Below are 19674 nucleotides of genomic sequence, written 5' to 3'. Positions count from 1 at the left end.
GCAATGTGTTGCATTAAATGGTGACTTTTCGGTTTGGAACGATTGCAAATGCGGTCATGAGTCGATAAGTGGGCAAACTGATAGTAAATTCATTGAACAGATACAATAGTATATTTTAATTGAAATTGTAAAAACAAAAAATTGTACGTTAAATAAAAAAAAAACATAATCATTTATGTCTTCCTTCTTCGATGTTTGGCGCGAAATGTGTAGTTCGTCCGTAGCCCGGCGCAACATTCATAACATTTCCTGGGCGAATAAGATGAAAAGTGATTAATTTAACAGGCCGTTCTGGTGGTACAGTCATCAACTCGTACGACTTAACAACATGCCCATCATGGGTTCAAGCCCCGAATAGACCGTCCCCCCATACGTAGCACTGACTATCCTGCTATGGTAACAATAAGACACTGAAAGCGAAGTTCACTTCACTAATGGGTACAGGCAGGCCTTGACCGACAACGGTTGTTGTGCCAAAGAAGTAGAAGAAGAAGATTAATTTAACATTAAGACTTTCTACTATTCAATATTTTGTGCTCTCTGGTGAAATAATATGTAAAACGATCTAATTTATTGTTCTAATCGAAACGCCATTTAGTCAATGTGCTATCTGCTTTGAATGTACATTTGTTTAATTAATTATCTAAAGAAGTGAAATAATAATGCTCGTACAGTTTTGGATGCATGCATATCGAATTGTTGCTCTAATATATTTGTTTAAATATTTGGCTATAATCGATAGCTTCAATGTATTTAATGCCCTTAAGAATTTACCTAAAGATACTATCCCTGTTAATGAAAAAAACCTTAACCAAACGGAAAAAATGAGCTGTATATTTTTTGTATTTTTTTTGAGCTATTGCGCGAAACCGCACGAAAGCGATTGGCAAAAAAGGATAACATTTTTTTCATTTGCATAATGTTGACCAAAAAAATATCTACCAAAATTGAAAGTTTTTCTACAAGATGCCTGCCAGTTATTGCCAAAATAAAGGCAACCATCATCATAATAAATGGATATGGTCTGCAGCTAAGAGCAATGCACGCAGAACGCGCACAGTGTAAAGAGCGGCTGTAAACTGTCTCCCCGTTTGTGTGAGTGAACGAGTATGTGTCCGAGGCAAAGATCCACCGCTCAAGTGTCTGGAAGGTGGCAGGAAGCTCATGATTGTCACACATTTTCCACCCACTTAACCCCGTTTGCCGAGGAGCATCGTTCCCGGTCTCTAAAGGCACGACACCATCTTCGTCGCCCGTGCGGTCGATGCCCGTTGGAGCAAAGGGCCCGGTAGAGGTAGAGCCGAGCGCAACCTGAAGTGATGCAGCTTCTCAGGGGGTGAGAATGAAAAAATGAGAATATATGGAGACATTGGCCTTTTTTTAGCATGTACACTTTCTTTTGCACTTGTTTTCCTTCCTGATCGGTAACGATTGCGCTGAACCGAGTGGCTTTGTACGTGGTTGGTTGGTTGGTTGAGAGCAAGGATAATAACTTTGACGTGTTTCTGGAGACGGTTCATGCTCCCAGTTATCGGGTTCTTGGAAGGACGTTAAATAGTGCAGTAAGATACGGGCGAATGAAGGCAAGGATTAACTAGCGCTGCAAGTGTTGGGAAGAATACAGCGAGAAGGCACTCATCACTCGGAAACTGTTAGGTTCGCCTTCTTGTTGAGCAATGGGGCAGATTACATGTACATGTAGCATATGTAACAAGGACGCATCGTTTCGAATGGCGCCTTCCAGTCGCACTGCAATGAGGGTTGATTGTGGAGCTGTTCCTCCTGCTGTGAGAAGTTGATGATTGAACTGGGTGTAATCCAACAAAAAAGGCATCTTCTTTTGTATTAATCCTGGAAGTGCTTCTAAAATACAGTAACACGTTTCCAATTACCACAGCAAATACCAAAACTTTGATGGTATGGTCTCAATTTTATTAAGATGCTTTGGAAACATAAAAAGTGGTCAAACTTTGGAATAGTTGTGGTACCATCATCGGCGCTTTAACCACTATTCCTCGTGCACACGTTGAACCATCTCGAGAGCCGTCAGTCACACTTTATGTCCACGGGGTTCGCGCTCGCTGCTCAGGATGTTCCTTAAGTGTGTTTGAGTGAGTGTGTGTGTGGTTTTTTGCCCTCACCTTCACCCATGTTGAAGCAATAATTTAACGACGTTGGTGGTTGGTAAGCGTTGGAATGTTTCCTCTACCCGGATGACATCGCAAGTGGTTTCGTGGTGTTTCGGGTTTCGCTATTTTCGTTTGGAGCGTCAGGGACGTTTTGGGTTCCCAATTTTTTTTGTTTGCTGTAGCATGAAGCGTTTAGCTGCACTGGAATTTCTGCACTCATTAACGGCGTACAGTGTGGTATGGCGCAAGCTATGCTGGATAAATGACGGAGAGTAAAATTCTTGTGGGATTTTTGTTGTTGTTCGCTTCAATTTCATGTGCGCGAGAAGGTTTATTGAGTTTACCGCGGATAATATTCGCAGCTTAAGTAAGGTTAGCCAAGTTGAGGCAATGAGAGGGATGATGCTGTTTACGTGGCTGCTATGGCTACGGGAAGGTTTGATAACGAGGAACATCAAATTTACATTTACTTACAATATGTGTTGTGATACTATCCTTATATTCAGGGACACCTGCAAACACTTCAAAGCGTGTTTCAATCTATGCATATTCTCTATTATGTGGTTCTGGCAGCATAAAGCGATAGAGAAAACATGAACCATCCGATCCACCCTAACCGGTCACCAGTTTGACACACTTTTCGTTTTGTCTTCCTCTGTGTGTGTGTGTGTTGCAGTATCCACCGATGACCGGGATGAATCGAAACCGGAAATCGAAAGCAATCAGCCAAGACGGCGACAGTAAAGATCTTTCTCTTTCTCTCGTTCTCTTGCGTGCGTCGGAAAAGACGAACCGGTCCCCGAGGCTAGCCTAAATTAGTCGGTCTGTGTGTCGCCAGTTTTGCTCGGGTGGCCCTAACCGATCAATGAATGGAAGTTAATTTTAGTCCCCCGCTGACTCTTCCCCACGGTTAGCTGTGACTTTCTTCGATGGCAAATGGGTATGCCTAGTGACTGTCATTCATTCATTCAATCGACCATTTCATTCATTAGCCTCCTTCCCAATGTGCCAGTGAAGGTGGGGCCACTCGTTTTAGGCTCGATGAAACGAATTGCACAGTCGTTTTGTCGTCCCAAGGAGTTGCGAGACGAGAGTGAGATAGGTAAAAGGGCAACAACAAAAAAGCAGTAAATACAAAATACGCCCCAAAGAAAGGGCTGGCCCGGTTTGGGCAAGGAAATGCCGAATGCCCGGCGGACGGTTTGTTGATTCATTGATGGCTGGTTGAAATGGCTGAAAATGGTAATCAATTATGGAGCGAGTCGATTTTAGCATTCGTCTGTACGCGCTCACTGCCACCGCACGATAAGCGTTAGGCGTGTGGAGTGGAAAATCAGTGCCCAGTGCCTTTGATTGAGGAAAAATTGCTTCTGCCGCATTAAGCAATAGCGAGAGAGGGAGTTGGGAAAATGGTTTACGGTTTGATGCGTATCGTAAGTTGATTTAAAAGAAGGAGTATGTTTGGGTGTGTGTGTGTGAGAGAAAGATATAAAACCCACAACCAAATGTAGAAGACGGCATAGTGATTCATGCGTTCGTAGTATCCTTCACAACCGAGGACCGATTTTCAAATGGAAGAAAAGGGTAGAAGCATTATGTCGGGTTTACTGTGAGTGTTCAATACACTAAAGATGGTACCACACATTTGTGGGTTTATTTTTTGCGCTTGTTCTTGTGAATCCCCCCCCCCCCCCCCCCCCCCCGTGGCAACCCTTTTAAAGGTTGATTGGATGAGTGTCTGCCCGGAAAAGGGGATCGCATCGGGTGGCAAAAAGGAAATAAGCACACGCAATCGCCGTCTCTGGTCTCGCCATCGCGAAAGAAAGTATCGCATGGACAGGTGCCCAGATGCAAGGGGGGGGGGGGGGGGGTGTGAAATAAAAGGTGGGATATACATGAAAAAACATCACAACCACAGAAAAGGTAAGCATCATCCCGCAACTGTAAAGATGGCAATCGTATTGAATGGAATGGCGGCGAGCGTACCCGGTGTCGGTCGCTTAGGCGAAGATTGTATCCACACCGGGTTAGGAAACGGAAGCTTTAAAGCACGCCGAAGATCTCGCTCTCCGAATATGGGGCGGTTCGTAGCAGGTGGTTGTCCACCTCGGCTGAAGGATCGGGGGGTATTGAAACTTCGATTCCATTGCGGGCTACGGTGGTCGCGAATGTATCAGACGGCAGTGTTGAAGCGCTGCTGGGAAGAAGATGGTCCCCGGTGGGTTTCCTTTTTCGTGAAGGCATTCATTGGCCTTTCCTTAAAGAGGGTTGAAAAATAATTTAATAAATGGATGGAGCTATCCCGGGCCCTAATCGATTACGAAATGTTTGATTATAAAGAGAGAGAGAGAGAGGAAAAAAACACCACGGGTAATCCACGCTTGCTGAAACTTGTTTGTAGATCAAAGAGATCGTAGACGAATGTATTTCTTTGAGATGAAGCAACATTAACCTCTGGCTGAACATATTTGCATCGGTCGACATTTGAATGGTAAGCTTTTTGCCCCGTTCGCCCGTGAATTGAATGAAAAGCCACCGGGGGTAATCTGATCCTCCATTCTTCTGCCACTGCCGGAGGCGCTCCGTTTCCTGCGCCGTGATATGTTGTGCGATAATGCTGCTGTTGCTGCTGCTGCCAGTCATTAAAACCGGTGCCCACTATCTCCGGCCCAACAATCAATGGAAAGCGGTGCGGAAACGATTAGTCCCACCATGTTGGGTGAGATAATCGTGAAAAATTAACTTCCCTAAAATCGGAAGTCATCGCTCTCTTTCTTGGCGTCTAGGACGATGGAACGGCGGGCGTACGGTGTGTGTACCTTTTGCGCGTGCAACTTGTAGCACGTCTCGGTCGGTGGGATTTGGACAGCGAGCAAGATCGCAAGGTTAAATGAAAAACATTTCACATCGAGCAATTGCTCGCGTGCATTGCGCTGGTCTCGAGGTGGGGTGGGGTTTTCCTGTGCACAATCGCACTCGAGCTTAAAGTGAAACAGGATAAGATTATCGTAAGCGCAATGCAAGGAAACAGCACACAATTACCTCGGCTCGTTAATCGGAAACCGAAACGAAGGTAACATGAAGTTGCACACTGGATCGATTTGTATCATCCTTCTTCAACCTTGAGCAGCTACTGACGCTAATTTTTTCCTCTTCCAACTGTTTCGACGTGGGCTGGTAGAAGGAAAACTGTTTCCACTGTGAACTGTGAAGGTTCGGAGAGCGGGTGAATTGATGTTGTTCATTAGAGGCACGTAAATAAATAAGTACGTAACAGAGTTGCTTCCTTCGTGTCTGTCAGCCAGTGGATGGGTACCGTCGCCATGGCTATGGTTTGTGAAGATTGTGCGGACCAGTGTAGTCAAACTCATTTGATCAGGAGGGACAAATTGGTGCTATAATCAGTAGAATGTTGTATCTATGCGAATTTACGAAAATTTCACAATCCAAATGTTTCACAAACACTGGCTACAAATGTTGTATAGCTTTTAAACGTCAGTTTGGGGTTTAATTATCTGTTCTCAAAATATGTGTCAATTCGCACATGCAGCCAGTATACTTTTCGAAGTGACATAATTCTTGGGATGTTGGAGATAAAGACATTGTGTGCACATCATATAGCGTCCTTATTCTATCACCTATAATCGAAACATAACCACTTTATATTTGATTAATACTAGAATAAATATTGAAAATTACAAAAAACTACAATGCCACCGCAGTGATTTTTTCTCAAAAAGGTCTCCCATCTTATCGAATGTTGTCAAGGACCGGATGTTTGACTACTCTGGTATTTGACGGTCATCAAGAACTGGTTTTAGGATGCTACTAGGTTGCCACCTTTTGCGTCCCCTAGCAGAAGATATCTCACGTACGGTGAACACACACATACACACACACAAAGTGTGCAGAAGCATTGTGTGAAGGTTTATTGTCCGAGGTACACAAGGCAAAGGTTACAACGGCACGATGGATGCACTAGAATGCATCGCCGGTGAAAGATCTTACCGGCTTAGACAAACAAAGTAGAGTGATACTAGAAGCATTATGGATCGTTAGGAATAGGATTTAGAACCATTTTGCTGTTGTGTTGTCATTTCCCACGGGACGGGAATCGTTGTAGCACGAACCAGTTTTTACTCAAAGTGTCGGATGCTTTTAACAGCTTCTATTTTGGCAGAGTAGTGGCGAGCGAGGGCTAGCCTAATCAGTTCTAACAACACCATAAAGGAAGCTTTTAGACGAGAGTTTGGGATCGAAGGGGTCGTCCGTCATTTGCCTGTCTCATTCAATTTAACACACAAAACAGTGTCGTCTGCTGCTTTATTATTCTATTAGCAGCGAAATCAATTATGTAGCGTTTTTTTTTTGTAGTGAGTTTATTGCGCTTGAAGCAGTTAAACTAACCGGGCGTTGTTACGGCATAGTTTTTGTTTCTTTACTTTCGCGCAGTTTTATGGAAGGTGAAATAGAGGAAAAAGCTTCCACAACCGATCGATACTCCCCGTCCAGCGCTATGCAGGCATCGTGGGGGCCAACTGCATTAGCGACTCTGTGTGTTTGTGTGACAGCAAAACGCGCCCTCCGACATAACAAATCGCATCCACTTAAAAAAACTGTACACAACGCACGGCGGCATTTATTTATTCGGCTGTTATTTTTGGACACAGCACCGGAAGGAACCTTCACGATACTTCAGGTTTTTGGATTTCCACGCGATGACATTCGGCGACGACCGGGGGAAGCGAACGCGAAATATGTGTGCCTTTCGAGTGACCTAGAACGGGTTGGCCGATTTTTGTTGTATATTTCGAAAACACTCCTCTCTAACTTTTTTGCAATGGTTGGCCGTTGAAATGTCACGGCGAGTATACCAACGAAGCCACAAAGCTAACTCGGCGGTGGTTGTTTGGACGACCGTTTTTTTTTGCATAAGCGCTGACGTAAAGGACGAACACGAGCAGCTTGCTTGTGTTTAGCCTGATACAGTATTTCCTGCACCGCGCCCTTTGCCCTTAATGGAGCTCTCGCTGATCTTCCACCTGCTCCACTTTACCGGAATGCCGTCCTCGCAGCAATCGTTCCTTTCGGAGTTCCTTCTTCGCGTGAATGCACTTGCTGAAAGGCAGATGGTATAAAATGTGTACCACAAGACAATGATGGAATTTTGCTGTTTTGTTTTCATTGCAAGTGGAGAGTGGTGGTGTTGGAGGTGGAAATTTTTATGCTTCTTCCCTTCCCTTGCTGATGGGATTTCTCCAATGCACTTCATCTCCCTCTCGCTCTGGGCTTCAGGAATTGTTGGGCAAGTGATTTGTTGTGTTGCTTTGTGTCGCACATAGAGACACACTAACGTAACGACTAGCCGGGCGGGCTGGAATCATAGATGCATGAAGCTACCGGGCGACATTGATCGGCAGACGGATAGAGTATCACGATGCGATGCAGTTTGTGCAAGCATTGTTTGTGATGGATGGTGTAATCATCATCTCCCTTCGTTACCGTACTGTTGTAATGATTGTTGTGTAAAAATGTCTGAGCGAGTCCGGCCCGACTGGTTGTAAGCTTTACTGCACGCTATAAGATTGGAAGTAATGGATGAAGACTCAACGCTTCAAAATGGGTAGTATTTTTAAAATCGCTTTCTATCTAGGTCATACAGGACATTGTTTAGAGCCACAGCGGTAACAGTGTGCTAAAATAATCGATCGCCAATATATCGTAGTTTTGCTCCAGCCTTTACTATCTCACGCTTTGCGCTTTGGCTCATTTCTAACCAATTCCGATGGACTTGGTATTAGGCGATGTTGTTCATAAATATGGCTTTAATCGTGCCATCGCGCTGACTCCACACAGTCTGTGCCTCACAGTCTGGTGTGAAAGGTCGAGTGACTTATGACTTGTTACCTTTCGCTGACCCCTTGCGCATAGCTCGCGGTTGCAGCAACGAAACATTCCCAACAGCGCTTCAAATCGGCCTGACATTGTTTGTCTAGCTGACCTCGACCAACAAGATCACACTTCACGCCCTACTTGAGTTTGGATGAGGTGAGGTCCTACCTTTTAGCTGTATTAAGCCTCATGCAGAGCCTCTTCGGTACCGGAAATGAGGCGTACTCCTCGAAGGTCAAATCACCCATCTTAATGTCAGTCCGCTTACCGCTGCACCACTCCACCACTTGCGAGGTTCGTGCGATTCACGATTCTTTTTTGTTTGCTGTTGCTTTCTGTAAACCAATGCGCTTCAATTAACGATCTAATGCCAATGGTTTTGGTCGTTCCCGTCAGCGCCTTTGAACTTTTCTCCGCCCAGCGCGCTAAAATACCTCCGGTTTGGGACGGGTAAGTGGGACTCTAAAGTCTGTGTGTGTCTGTGCGTGTGTGTGTGTTTGTGTGGGCTAGCAAAGGCTTCGATTCATTAGCGTCGAGGGAGCCGTTCGGCACTCCGAGATTTTTGTGGAACGCCGGGGTACATCATCAAAGGTATCCGGTTCTGTGTGGCTTCAGCGCCCCGGATCGTGTCGATTTGTTTGATGCTTTCTTGTAGTAGAGGTAGAGTAACAAAAAAAAAGCAACCTCAGACACACTCGAACAACGAAAACGATACCTTCATGGCTCAATAAACTCTTTTGCCAGCCAGCCATTGGTAGGCCGGGACGCTTTGCATGGAATTCATTTCGTTCGCTTCTCCTTCGTTCGACCATTTAGAACGTATGAATATTTTGGGGCCGCGAGCTTTATTTGAACCGGCTGCAGCATTCTGGGTTCCGTTTCATCTTTGTAATTAAACAAATTACAGTGCGCCCCGAAGCACGCGGTTATTAGTGGCGGCAATGCCGGGTGGCGCTTCCAGTTCGTTCTTGTTCTGGTTCCGTTCGGGCGTGCGTTCTCTTCGCGCACCGTTTTTCCTTTTGCGGTGGAGTAGTTTTTGTAGATTTTTTGTTTCCTTAAATCTCTTCCTTTATTCACCGTTTATCATTTGGGCGGCATTTCCACTGGAGGTTTGGAAAAGAACGGGCTAGAAAAATAGGCTTATTCGAGTGCCCTCGGTCGGTTCTGCGACGGTGCAATTTCGTTTGCGAAAAGTTTTGCACGTTCTTTTGGCACGGATTCGAGTAATGTTGAAATGAAATTTACGAATAATGCCCCTCATAATCTAAAGTAGCAGCTTATGGTGATTCATGTCCCTTTTTCTGTCTTGCCCCGTTTTGGAGTATTTCTTTTTTTTCGCTTCGACTGGCATAATGAGACAGTTTAGTGGACGTACAATTTCGCTGCCTCGTCGTCGTCGCTTAGCACAACATTAAGCGCCATCGTCGGCGTATTTGGTGCACAAGAGTGATGTGATATGAAAGAAAGCGAAAAAGAAACGAACAGCTATATAAAACGCATTAAACTGCATTCAGCTGCAACGAGGAGCAGAAAGGATGCGAAGCTTGCTCAAATCCTACTTTTCGTACTTAGCTATTGTGGACGAATAATCAGGCGATTTGTTACGTGGAATGGGTTGGGTGGTCTGCGTCCTAAAGACGGAAGTGTAATGCAGTGTTGCTGTTCATTTCCAGCTTTGTGGATCCGTGCTTCGTGCTCTATGGTGCACTTTAATTTCGAGATAGCTATTCTGCCCGAAATAATTCTTCGTTTTAAAAGAGAAAGAGTACATGACGGGCAGGTTTTGGAATGTTTCATGCTATATTTTTGTTTTGTAGGTGAATTCCACACCGCATAAAACTCCAAACATAGCGCTAATTCAGGCAGAACACTTCAAGTTAGGAGCTGGTCGGCTTAACAGCTCGTTAACCACATTACTCGCGAAGATCTGCAAATGGCAGTGCAAGAAATGAAGCACTGCGCTACAGAATCGTTCCTGCTCTGTAGTGGAAGTGATAACGAGAGCCGTTTAGTAAAATGTCCCCTGTTGGGTTCTAATGTACCCACTCAACTCTGTCCTCACTATTCGGAACTAAACTATTTAACAAAGAGCTCCCCCGTTATAAAAAAAATACCCTTTAAGGGCAAGTGTCGGTGCATCGTACTGCCGAAACTATTTTCAGAAAGCATAACTTTAGCTCTCGAAATAAAATTTGCTGGAGCAGCAACACTTTATGCCCATTCTTATGGCTTTTTACAATTAACGAGCAGCCCTCCTACAAACTCGCCATCATCATCATCATCACCGTTGGAATTGCAGTTTGTGCATTAAAACCTCCCACCCACTTCCACCGAACCGTACGAAATGCACCGAAAAGTTGTGCGCTCAGCCCCCACTCCGGGGCGCAAATCTAGAGCCGAAGGTCGATGCATGGTCACGTCATTTCCATCTCAAGAGCATGACTCATCGAGGAAAAAGCTTCTCAGGGCCGAGGAGAAACCTGTTTTACCGGAGGGGGGGGGGGGGGGATTTGCCAGGAGCACCAAGAAAGCAACCGGCAGTGATGAGCAGACGTTGGAAAAATGCACAGCAACCCTAACCGGGCGGCGGGCATACTCAAAACACTGAAGTGTACGAACTTTCCTTTGCATTACGCTTCTTCGCATCTTACGGAAGTGCTAAAAATGGACGCACTAATTACCCGCCCTTTGACCCCTTTCCCCGTCCGACGGGGTAGGAAAACGCCGTGTTTTTCTGTTCTAAAGCAGTCAACTGCAGGTTTTCCCTTGCTTCCGCTTATCATCCTCGGATGTATGGGGTTGGCCATTTCGCCTCCCTCCTTTTGCAGAGAGGTTTCTTCGTGCTGTCCGGAACGTTGTGCAACTGACACCGGAAAATTCGCCCTTGTTGCCACGGACTCACTCGGATGTTAAAACCTGTTGGGCGCCGTGCTCCACCCAAGAAACACGGACACAGAGCCTTGCCGTGGGGTTTGCTCCATTCCCTTAATGGACTTCCGTACGGTCGATTTAACACTGTTTTATAGATGCTGCACAGCTAATGAAAGCACCATACGATAAAGTGCACAAATTCGTTTGAATGTTTGGGTTGGATTTTTTGAGAAAAAGAACCCCTTTTCCTACAACATTGTCCTGCCGGAATACGGGGTGAACGGAAAATCGAATGACAAGGATAAAAGCAAAACACCACACTCCAGACAGCACAATCTCTCCCTACTCTCGGATACCTGTAGAGAGTAACATTTCGGTGGTGGATTAATTGAAAAGGATCGGTTCTTGAGGGGCGATGTTTCTGCTTTGAACGTTCAGGCGAAGGCGGAAGCACACGATGGGAGCACAGTTTTCCCGCTAGTGTGGTTCAGTTTGCAGGAAGATGGCCCCGAGGGCAAAGGTTGAACAGTGATGACCGCTTTGGCCGGTATTGGCTGGGTATCAGTTTCAGCTCGCCCGCCCGCCAGCCGGCAGATTGGAAAAGAGCCTGGTGGCAATTTGATTAGGTCGTCATGCTCTCACCAAGGGACATGGGATGCACGAGTTGTTTGGGAGTTGTTGGTTGCTGTGTCGGAGGTGTTGTGAATGTAGCGAAACCGGTCGATAAGAAGATTGAAACATTAATTTAGTTTGCATTTCGGAGAGCAACGTGAAGGGAAATAATGCAAATAGGCTAGGGCTGGACTAAAAGGATTTTGTACTTGGGTGGCTCAAATAAATTGGATGGTCACCACATATAGATAGCTTTTAGATAAGTACAAAAGAAGGAAGAGATAGTTTGTTTTCAATTAGAGCATGTTTGGTTAGGAATGCTAGTGAATTTAATGAATGTTTGTAATGATAAGACTTATAAATCCATTTCGTTTCTTTTCATTTTATACAGGAAGTCGGTCAGAAACGTTAGTAATTGCAAAAAAATCTCATTTATAGTTTTTAGTTTTAGGTGCGAGAATTTTTAAACCCAATTTCATAGCAGAAGGTAATATACAATTACAAATATCAATTAAGGGGCTTATTGATGCAGAACCAAAATGGTTTAGTTTAGTATCAGTTCCTGAGTTTAGAGTCAGAGCTAGGATCACTACGAGTTCAGGCTTCTTTGCGCGACCTGTGTTGGGTTCATCATCAATTCCAGAACCGGAATGGATTAAAAACGTAAGCAACATTAAGGCACTCACAATTTTCATCTATGAATAAAATGTTAATTTGATTTAGCTAAAATCCAATCGTTCACCCTCCAGCCGGGATATAAAAATGAGATTCAAATGACCACAAATTCAGTCATCTTTTCTATTCAAGACCGTGCCATTAGTGTTGAAAGGTGTGCGTGCTATTCTTCCCTCAAGGTCAGATAATTCTATCACTTCCAGCAACCGCAACACCAATAGAATTTGCGTTTACTTTCTTTCGCCCGTTGTACTACCAAGCTGCTGTAGATAATTTGTCTGTATTTTTTCGCTTTTAGTTATACACATTTTCCTTCCCACCATAATTCGGGCAAGCATTCCATTTACTCTTAATGGTTTCATTACGTCAATCTCGTTTAATCTGTGGTCCGCTTTTTTGTTCGTGTTCTGTTGGAAGGGGCTTCCTTTGACTTTCGCCTCATCGATTCGACATCGTTCTTCGTCGACTGCGACTTCGGAATGTAAAAATGCGGCGTATGAACACTGCTCTCGTTGTGTTCAGGTCGCGAACGGTGTTCGAACAGGAGACATAAATTCACCTGTTATTAATTTGAGGCTTAGCGTGTCCGCGCGTACAACGCGGTAGACCATCGGCTCAGGTATTATTGGCACAGGGCGAAGAATTTTGGGGTTTACTCTTTGGCTCACGGCCTCGCTCCACCTCGTCGACCGGCGGAGAGTGCGTGGATTCCCGAGGTCGAGAGGTTCTCTTTTCGGTAATTTAATTGCCGCGCTATTACGTTGTAATGCGAATTTTTATTACCTCCACTGTGTGCCCTTTGCCATTTATATTCCTTTAACACACACAGACACACACACGCGCACGCACGGGCTGGATAGAATCGGCGAAAGACACAAGCGGACGCTGGCGCCGCTTCGATTCTGAATTTCGTGCAGTGTGGCGGACTGTCGGTTCCTCAGTTCATGGGGCGGACGGGGTAGTAATTAGCGGATGCGGTTGCGTTTGCACACGATTCCTTACGATCGTTAAGAGAAAGGAATTCGATTCGATTGGCACGACCCCATCGTCCATAAAGATCGCAGATTTTCCGTTGGTGAGCTTTGGTTTGGCGGATAAATGAACCCTGCTTTGTGTCCGCTTCGCGACCACAGCATTAGAAACCATGCTGTTTCTGTTGAATGTTTTCGATTATTTATAAACTATTCTCTAGGTAAATGCTTCAGAGCCAACCCTGTACGCGTCTGTTTGCGCCTGTAAGGTATGCAAATGAGCGTTCGCATTTCACCAACATTTCGGTTGCGCGTTTATGCGCTTGGTACATAATTGCAGCTGGTAGCAGTTTCGCGCTCGTAAACCCGGAACCATCGCAACTAGAAGGTTTACGAAATAAATCATCACAGGTCGCGTTCTCCGTGCTCCCATCTTCCCCCTGGTGCTCTTGATTTATCCTTTTGTCGTACCGTTTTTTGTTTCACTTACCCCGGCGAAGACTAGCGAATTTGCAACATGTGCAAAATTAGCGAAACATTAATCATATTGTGCCTTTTGCTCTTTGTTTTTCTCCTCTCTTTAGGGCTAGCGAGTGGTCACACCCGGGTTGGGAGTGAACGAAAGAAGTGGGAAAAAGCCTCTCCCGGATCCAACGCTGCGCGGCAGGCAGCCCCCTCGGACGCACTCATTAGAGATCGAACCACCGGTGGCACCAGGGTTGGGCCCCGCTGCACCTAATCGCCGTCATCACCGTCACCGAAGTCACGATCATTGACCCCGGAAAATCGAGCGACCAATCGTGGCTTGCGGTGGGTCGAGGAAGCATCGCGCCCCGACCGCGAACACGTGATTGCGTGCGTGCTTCAGAGCGAAACGATCCATCTCGCCGGTGGTATAGTGATGATGATCGCGCCGAAAGCACGATACATTGGTTAAACTCTGCTTAAAGTAGTACAGTGTAGCGGACAGTGAAGTTGGACCACAACGCACTGTGCCATAAATCTGTCCCGTCAAGCAGTGTTAGCTTATGAACGTAATTAGCTGTAAAATGTGCAAAATGATGTGAATCGAGGCGGGCAAAGGAGCGGGTGCGATCGTGATGAAGTGATCGTACAATCTCGGGAGCAATCTGACGGCCAAGGCACAAGCGCCCAGATGCAGGAAATGAGCGGTGAAAGTGTGAGAGCATTTGTGCGACAGCTGCACACCTCATTGGTGAGTGTTTAAAGATGTGCCCGGCCATGTTGGTAGTGCCCGCACCACGATCTAGTTCCCGTTTGTTTGGGAAAATGTGTACACTTTGCAGTTGGTGCCCGGCGTGCCCTTAAGTGTGTGACGCCTCGTTAATACACTCCCAAAGTATATTGAACTGTGATAGTGTTTTGTGTGTGTGAGTGTTCTGTTAGATTGGACGCTGAGCCAATCTGTTTTTCAGTGTGCTTCATTTAAGTACTGCCGAAAGTGATTGTGTTTGCATATTAAAAATTTGTAAGCCTTCAAGTATTCAAGATGGCGTTACAGTGGAAATCATTTACACTACGCACGAAGCGTGGAACAAAAGTCGAAAGCTTAAGACTGGCGGTGACAATGTGCTCCATGCTGTTCGTGCTGCTCGCCACACTCACGGTGGTGGCCGCGGCTGGTCAAAAGGAGGCCGATGCGGAAGCTGCCGGCAGTGTGGCACACCGTGACGTCCAGGCGGACTGGCCCAACTACCAGTACCCGGAGCATCATGCTCCGCATCAGCAATCGCGTCGCAACGGTCACCGAGCCAACGGGCAGCATGCCGGGCGCCGACGACACCACCAGTACCGGGTGACCAAGAATCGACGCGTCCGGGCACCGCAGGATGGGCGCGGACGGGTGAAGAAAAGCGGCACCGGAAGCGTTACGGGCAATCTGCTAGCGCAGGACACGGTCGGTCAGCTCCCGTTGGCCGATCTGAGACAGACGCGCGAGCGCAAGCCAAACATCATCCTGATCCTAACTGACGATCAGGACGTGGAGCTTGGTTCGCTCAACTTTATGCCGCGCACGTTACGGCTGCTTCGGGACGGGGGAGCCGAGTTCCGGCACGCCTACACCACCACGCCCATGTGCTGCCCGGCGCGGTCCTCCATCCTGACCGGGATGTACGTGCACAATCACATGGTGTTCACGAACAACGACAACTGCTCGAGCACCACCTGGCAGACGACGCACGAGACGCGCTCGTTTGCCACCTACCTGTCGAACGCGGGCTACCGGACCGGGTACTTCGGGAAGTATCTGAACAAGTACAACGGGTCGTACATACCGCCCGGATGGCGAGAGTGGGGCGGGCTGATCATGAACTCGAAGTACTACAACTACAGCATCAACATGAATGGGCAGAAGATTAAGCACGGGTTCGACTACGCGAAAGATTACTATCCCGATTTGATCGCGAACGATTCGATCGCGTTTCTGCGCCAATCGAAGCATCAGAACCACCGGAAGCCGGTCCTGCTGGCGATGAGCTTCCCGGCACCGCACGGCCCGGAAGATTCGGCCCCACAGTACAGTCATTTGTTTTTCAACGTCACCACGCACCAGTAAGTATCTAAGGCATTAAAAAACATGAACTCATTTATGCAATTTGTACGACAAAGGACCACATCTTATTTCGTATTTTTTGCTTTAAACCACACGAACCACACGTGACCCTCTCACAAGCGGTCTCGCAAAAGTCGGAAATCAGAGCCAAAAAGAGATAGACCACATTGACCGAATAACATTTAAGATCACAGAGAGCGATTTGTGTTAACGACCACAGATAGCATTAAACGGTCTAACATGGTGTGATCTCGTCGGACGGTCTTTTATCATGCTAACACTAGCGGAACAATATAGTTCCGACAATTAGACTGATCCCCCGTTCTACAGTTATCAATTCGTTTGACTTAACAACATGCCAATCATGAATTCAAACACCGATTGGACCCGAGCCTACGTTGGACTTACTGTATCCTATAATAGGTTCATCAGTGACTTATTGAGAACCAAAAAATCTGTAAGTGGCTTAGACAAGCCTGGAATCTCTAGCGATTGGTGAGATTTCAATATCTTGATTTTGCATATTTAATTTAGTTTGCCACATAGACGCAATCGATCTGTGAAGATATTAGTGATATTCAAGGCTATAAAATTCTATTTTCTATTATTAAGCCGATGGTTTTAGTTTTGTTTCCTTCAACATGCTTCTTTTTTGTAATTTTACTACCTACATAAGTAAAATAACGTAATTTCTTGCAAATTGTAGAGAAACGATCCGGAATGGAAATCGCCACGACTACTACCCAAAGATTAGAATTACAATAAACCGTTGTTAGAAGCAGCTATTGTGTAAGGGAGTGTGAAACGATCATGATCGTTCCTAAGTTTTTATCGTATCTTAACAACTTAGCACTCAAACATCGAACTATTTACACACCTCTGCTACAATGTTGTTGCATTATGCCGTAGTGTAATGTACGAAATAATTTAACTCCAATTATCACTTTGGTAGCGCTACAATCAGTTTCTTCTTGTTTTGGGGGAAAAAACTTCGACGCAGTCTAACATCTTCATACGGCATTTGAACACATCCCGACGCTAAGTAATTGAGTCACAAGAAGACAGGTATTGATTGCATCAGGCAAATGTAAAAAAACACTCTACTCATACCGTTTGCATAACTCATGGAACATGGAATACTTGGTAGCTTCTATTTTTTGTACCGAACCTGCGCATTTCATTTCAAACCAACGTTAGACAACCATATTTATCACACGAGGACACGTGCACCAGACGTCGTCACACAGGGGGCCATTCTGTCACTTCCCACACTCAACGCGCTTGTTTTGCATCGATTAACTCACATGGGCCAGCGATTAGGAAGTAGTCGCTGTTAATCGAATCAGACACATCCTAGACCTCGAACGGTGCTGAATGCTTCATCAATAATCTATCCGTGTGAATTAATTATTTAGCGCTGCGCAGGATTGCGCAAATGAAACTGTGAAGCGTCATATCAACAAAACCCCCCGTAACGTGTTGCAATCTGCCAGGCACCGCCATACACGGCAGGATGTTTGGATGGACTGGAGGCGCAAACGTATGGCCGACAAAGTACGCCGACAACTATTTTTATTAATGTCCCATGTCATCGATGATATTAATATTTTGACTCACGGCGGCGCACACTCGCCAGAGAAGAAAGGGACCCGTTAGACTGGATAGAAAACGGATCCCCTCTCGAAGCAAACCGTGCCCAAGCAGACGCTACGGTAGGTGCCCTCTGAACCAGGGGCTATAAATCACCCCCTCAATAGGTTGGCACGAAATCCACCACACTACACCATTATGGCCCACTAGGCCGCCTCAATGGTCTGGGTTGGAATATCCACCATCCACCACACAAGCTATTCCCGACGACGGAGAATGGCAAATTAATTAATCGATCTCACGCCATCATCCATTAACTCCCGGCGGTGCTCAACTCTGATGGGCTTTACTCCCCGAAACCCCCTTCTTACTTCTACTGCAACCATGAGCCGACGTGCCCTGTTCGGCTAGAGACCGCTTGTTAATAGTGTGTCATGATGCTGGCTGGTTGGTTTTGTTTGTTTGCACCGGCTTCATTGCGACCTCAGGTATTTGCGCTACCGCTCCTGGTACGGGTTGCATGCTTAGCCGCGATTGCACCGAGATAACTACATTCTCCCGGCTTCCCTCCGTTGCAGCAGCCGCTGGAACGCTATAATCGTGTGGTGCATTATTAACACATTCGAAATTGAAACTTAACTATGCATATGATTTGCATATCGAGCGCGACCGACTGCCTGGTGGGTCGTGTATGGATGAGTGATTTATGAACCGCCGGATGCCGGCGGTGTGTACCGGTATTTGCGAAGGCGAAACACTACTTTTCCGATTCCAATCGTAAGATGTGTGCCAATCAGGTACGCGGCACTGGTGTGCTGGTGTGTGACCATTCGATTGGAAGGATTTTATTTTGAACTTCAACAGTCCTTTACATTATTTACGAAAAAAATCAAAAACCCAAGTAGTAGTTGCATATATGCTAAGAAATTATACTGATCTTGACGGATCATTACCATGGTGGGAATGTGAAGGATATATCCATCCACGAACCAATCAAGCTTCATAGTGCACAATACGAAGACATATTCGCGTCAAGTTATGCTGATTGCGACACAATATGCGCCGCTGGTAGCGTGGATAAGGCCCCAATGGTGCTCATAGGTCTGCAAAACTTGCCAACACCTTGACAGCTGCAAGTTTTTATGCAACTTGTTCCGTGGGAATCGGAGATAACCTGCCTACATGGTCGTGTCCCTCAAGGACTCGTTTGGTCGCATTCCACTTCATATGGGCGAGATATTTGATGAAGTCCTCTCCCCGGGTCTGAATTTCGAATGCACCGATATAAATCATCATCATAAAACCAATACACTCCCACCGGGCGTGCATTAGTCAACCGCTCATCCATCCATCCATCCATCTCATTCGCGGCGGAGTACATGCATGAAATGAACCGCAACGGATCGGGGATATAAACCACGCGCATCAAATGTGGGCCCCGTCGCATGGGGACAATTATTCTTTTGCTACGGTTAGAAATGCCGCACACTTCCTCGCTCCAGTCGTGGCGTGTCCAGTCGAGCGTGTTGAACGACGCGTTTTGCCAACCGAACGAACGTTTGCTGCGGAGCGTGGGGAATTTAATTGAAATTAATCACACTTTGTGGGTCTTGTATTTGTTCGTCTGCAGGTTCGGTCGGTTTTCGGGCGGGGGGAGAGTGGCTCGAATCATCCAAAGTGTAGGACAAATGCAGCGGAAGAACAGCCAACAAAAAAGAAGGTAGATAGTTGTGGGCTTCTGTTCGGCCATCGCATTACTGAAGTGCACGTTCGGTCGCTCTTCCTGGGTAGCGTTGAATAGCTTTTGGTTGTCCGCCCGTAGTTTGGGGTCGTCCATTCCATCCATAATCGACCGGGAGTGTGTTGGGGTCTGATCGGAGAAAAAAGCGTAGCAACGGAACGGATCGCATCATAAATCAGAAAGTTTGTGAAGCATGTAAACGAATGCTATTTATCGATTGCTTCCGGTGTGAGCGGTGTGTGTGTGCGTTGAACCGCATCATGGCAAGATTAGTGATGGGTTCTTGGTGCTTGGGAGTGCATCAATGACTCTGGATATAGTCTGGTGAATCTGGTACGGTTCCGATGGAACTGAACGTTTCGAATGGTTTGGGATAGTTCCAAAGATTCCACAGATTCCGACTATTCTAACAATTCCAAACGATTTCGAACGGTTCCAGACGATTCCGAACGGTTTTAAAGATTTAGAACATTACGTATAGTGTTGACGTCTCGAGACGTCTTGGTACCGAAAATTTCAAATGATTTCCAAGTTCTGATGGTACAGGTCCGAACGCTTGCGACTATCTCGGCCATCCCGGAAGGCCCGGACGTCGTCAAAAGAATTCGACGCATCCAC

The 19674-nt window shown here is 46.1% G+C and overlaps 1 protein-coding gene across 1 annotated transcript in view; it reads left to right on the top strand.

Moving 5' to 3' along the window:
- Window positions 1–19674, top strand: part of LOC1275055 (extracellular sulfatase SULF-1 homolog) — a 46617-nt gene that overhangs the window by 20606 nt on the left and 6337 nt on the right. The window contains exon 2 of the mRNA XM_061643439.1: window positions 13735–15724. Coding sequence (XP_061499423.1) covers window positions 14661–15724 — 1064 coding nt within the window. The 5' untranslated portion in view covers window positions 13735–14660. The remainder of the gene's footprint in view (window positions 1–13734; window positions 15725–19674) is intronic.

The sequence above is a fragment of the Anopheles gambiae genome, chromosome 2 (genome assembly GCF_943734735.2).
Source record: "Anopheles gambiae chromosome 2, idAnoGambNW_F1_1, whole genome shotgun sequence".
In the NCBI taxonomy this organism is placed as follows: domain Eukaryota; kingdom Metazoa; phylum Arthropoda; class Insecta; order Diptera; family Culicidae; genus Anopheles; species Anopheles gambiae.
This window is presented reverse-complemented; position numbering and strand designations above follow the sequence as displayed.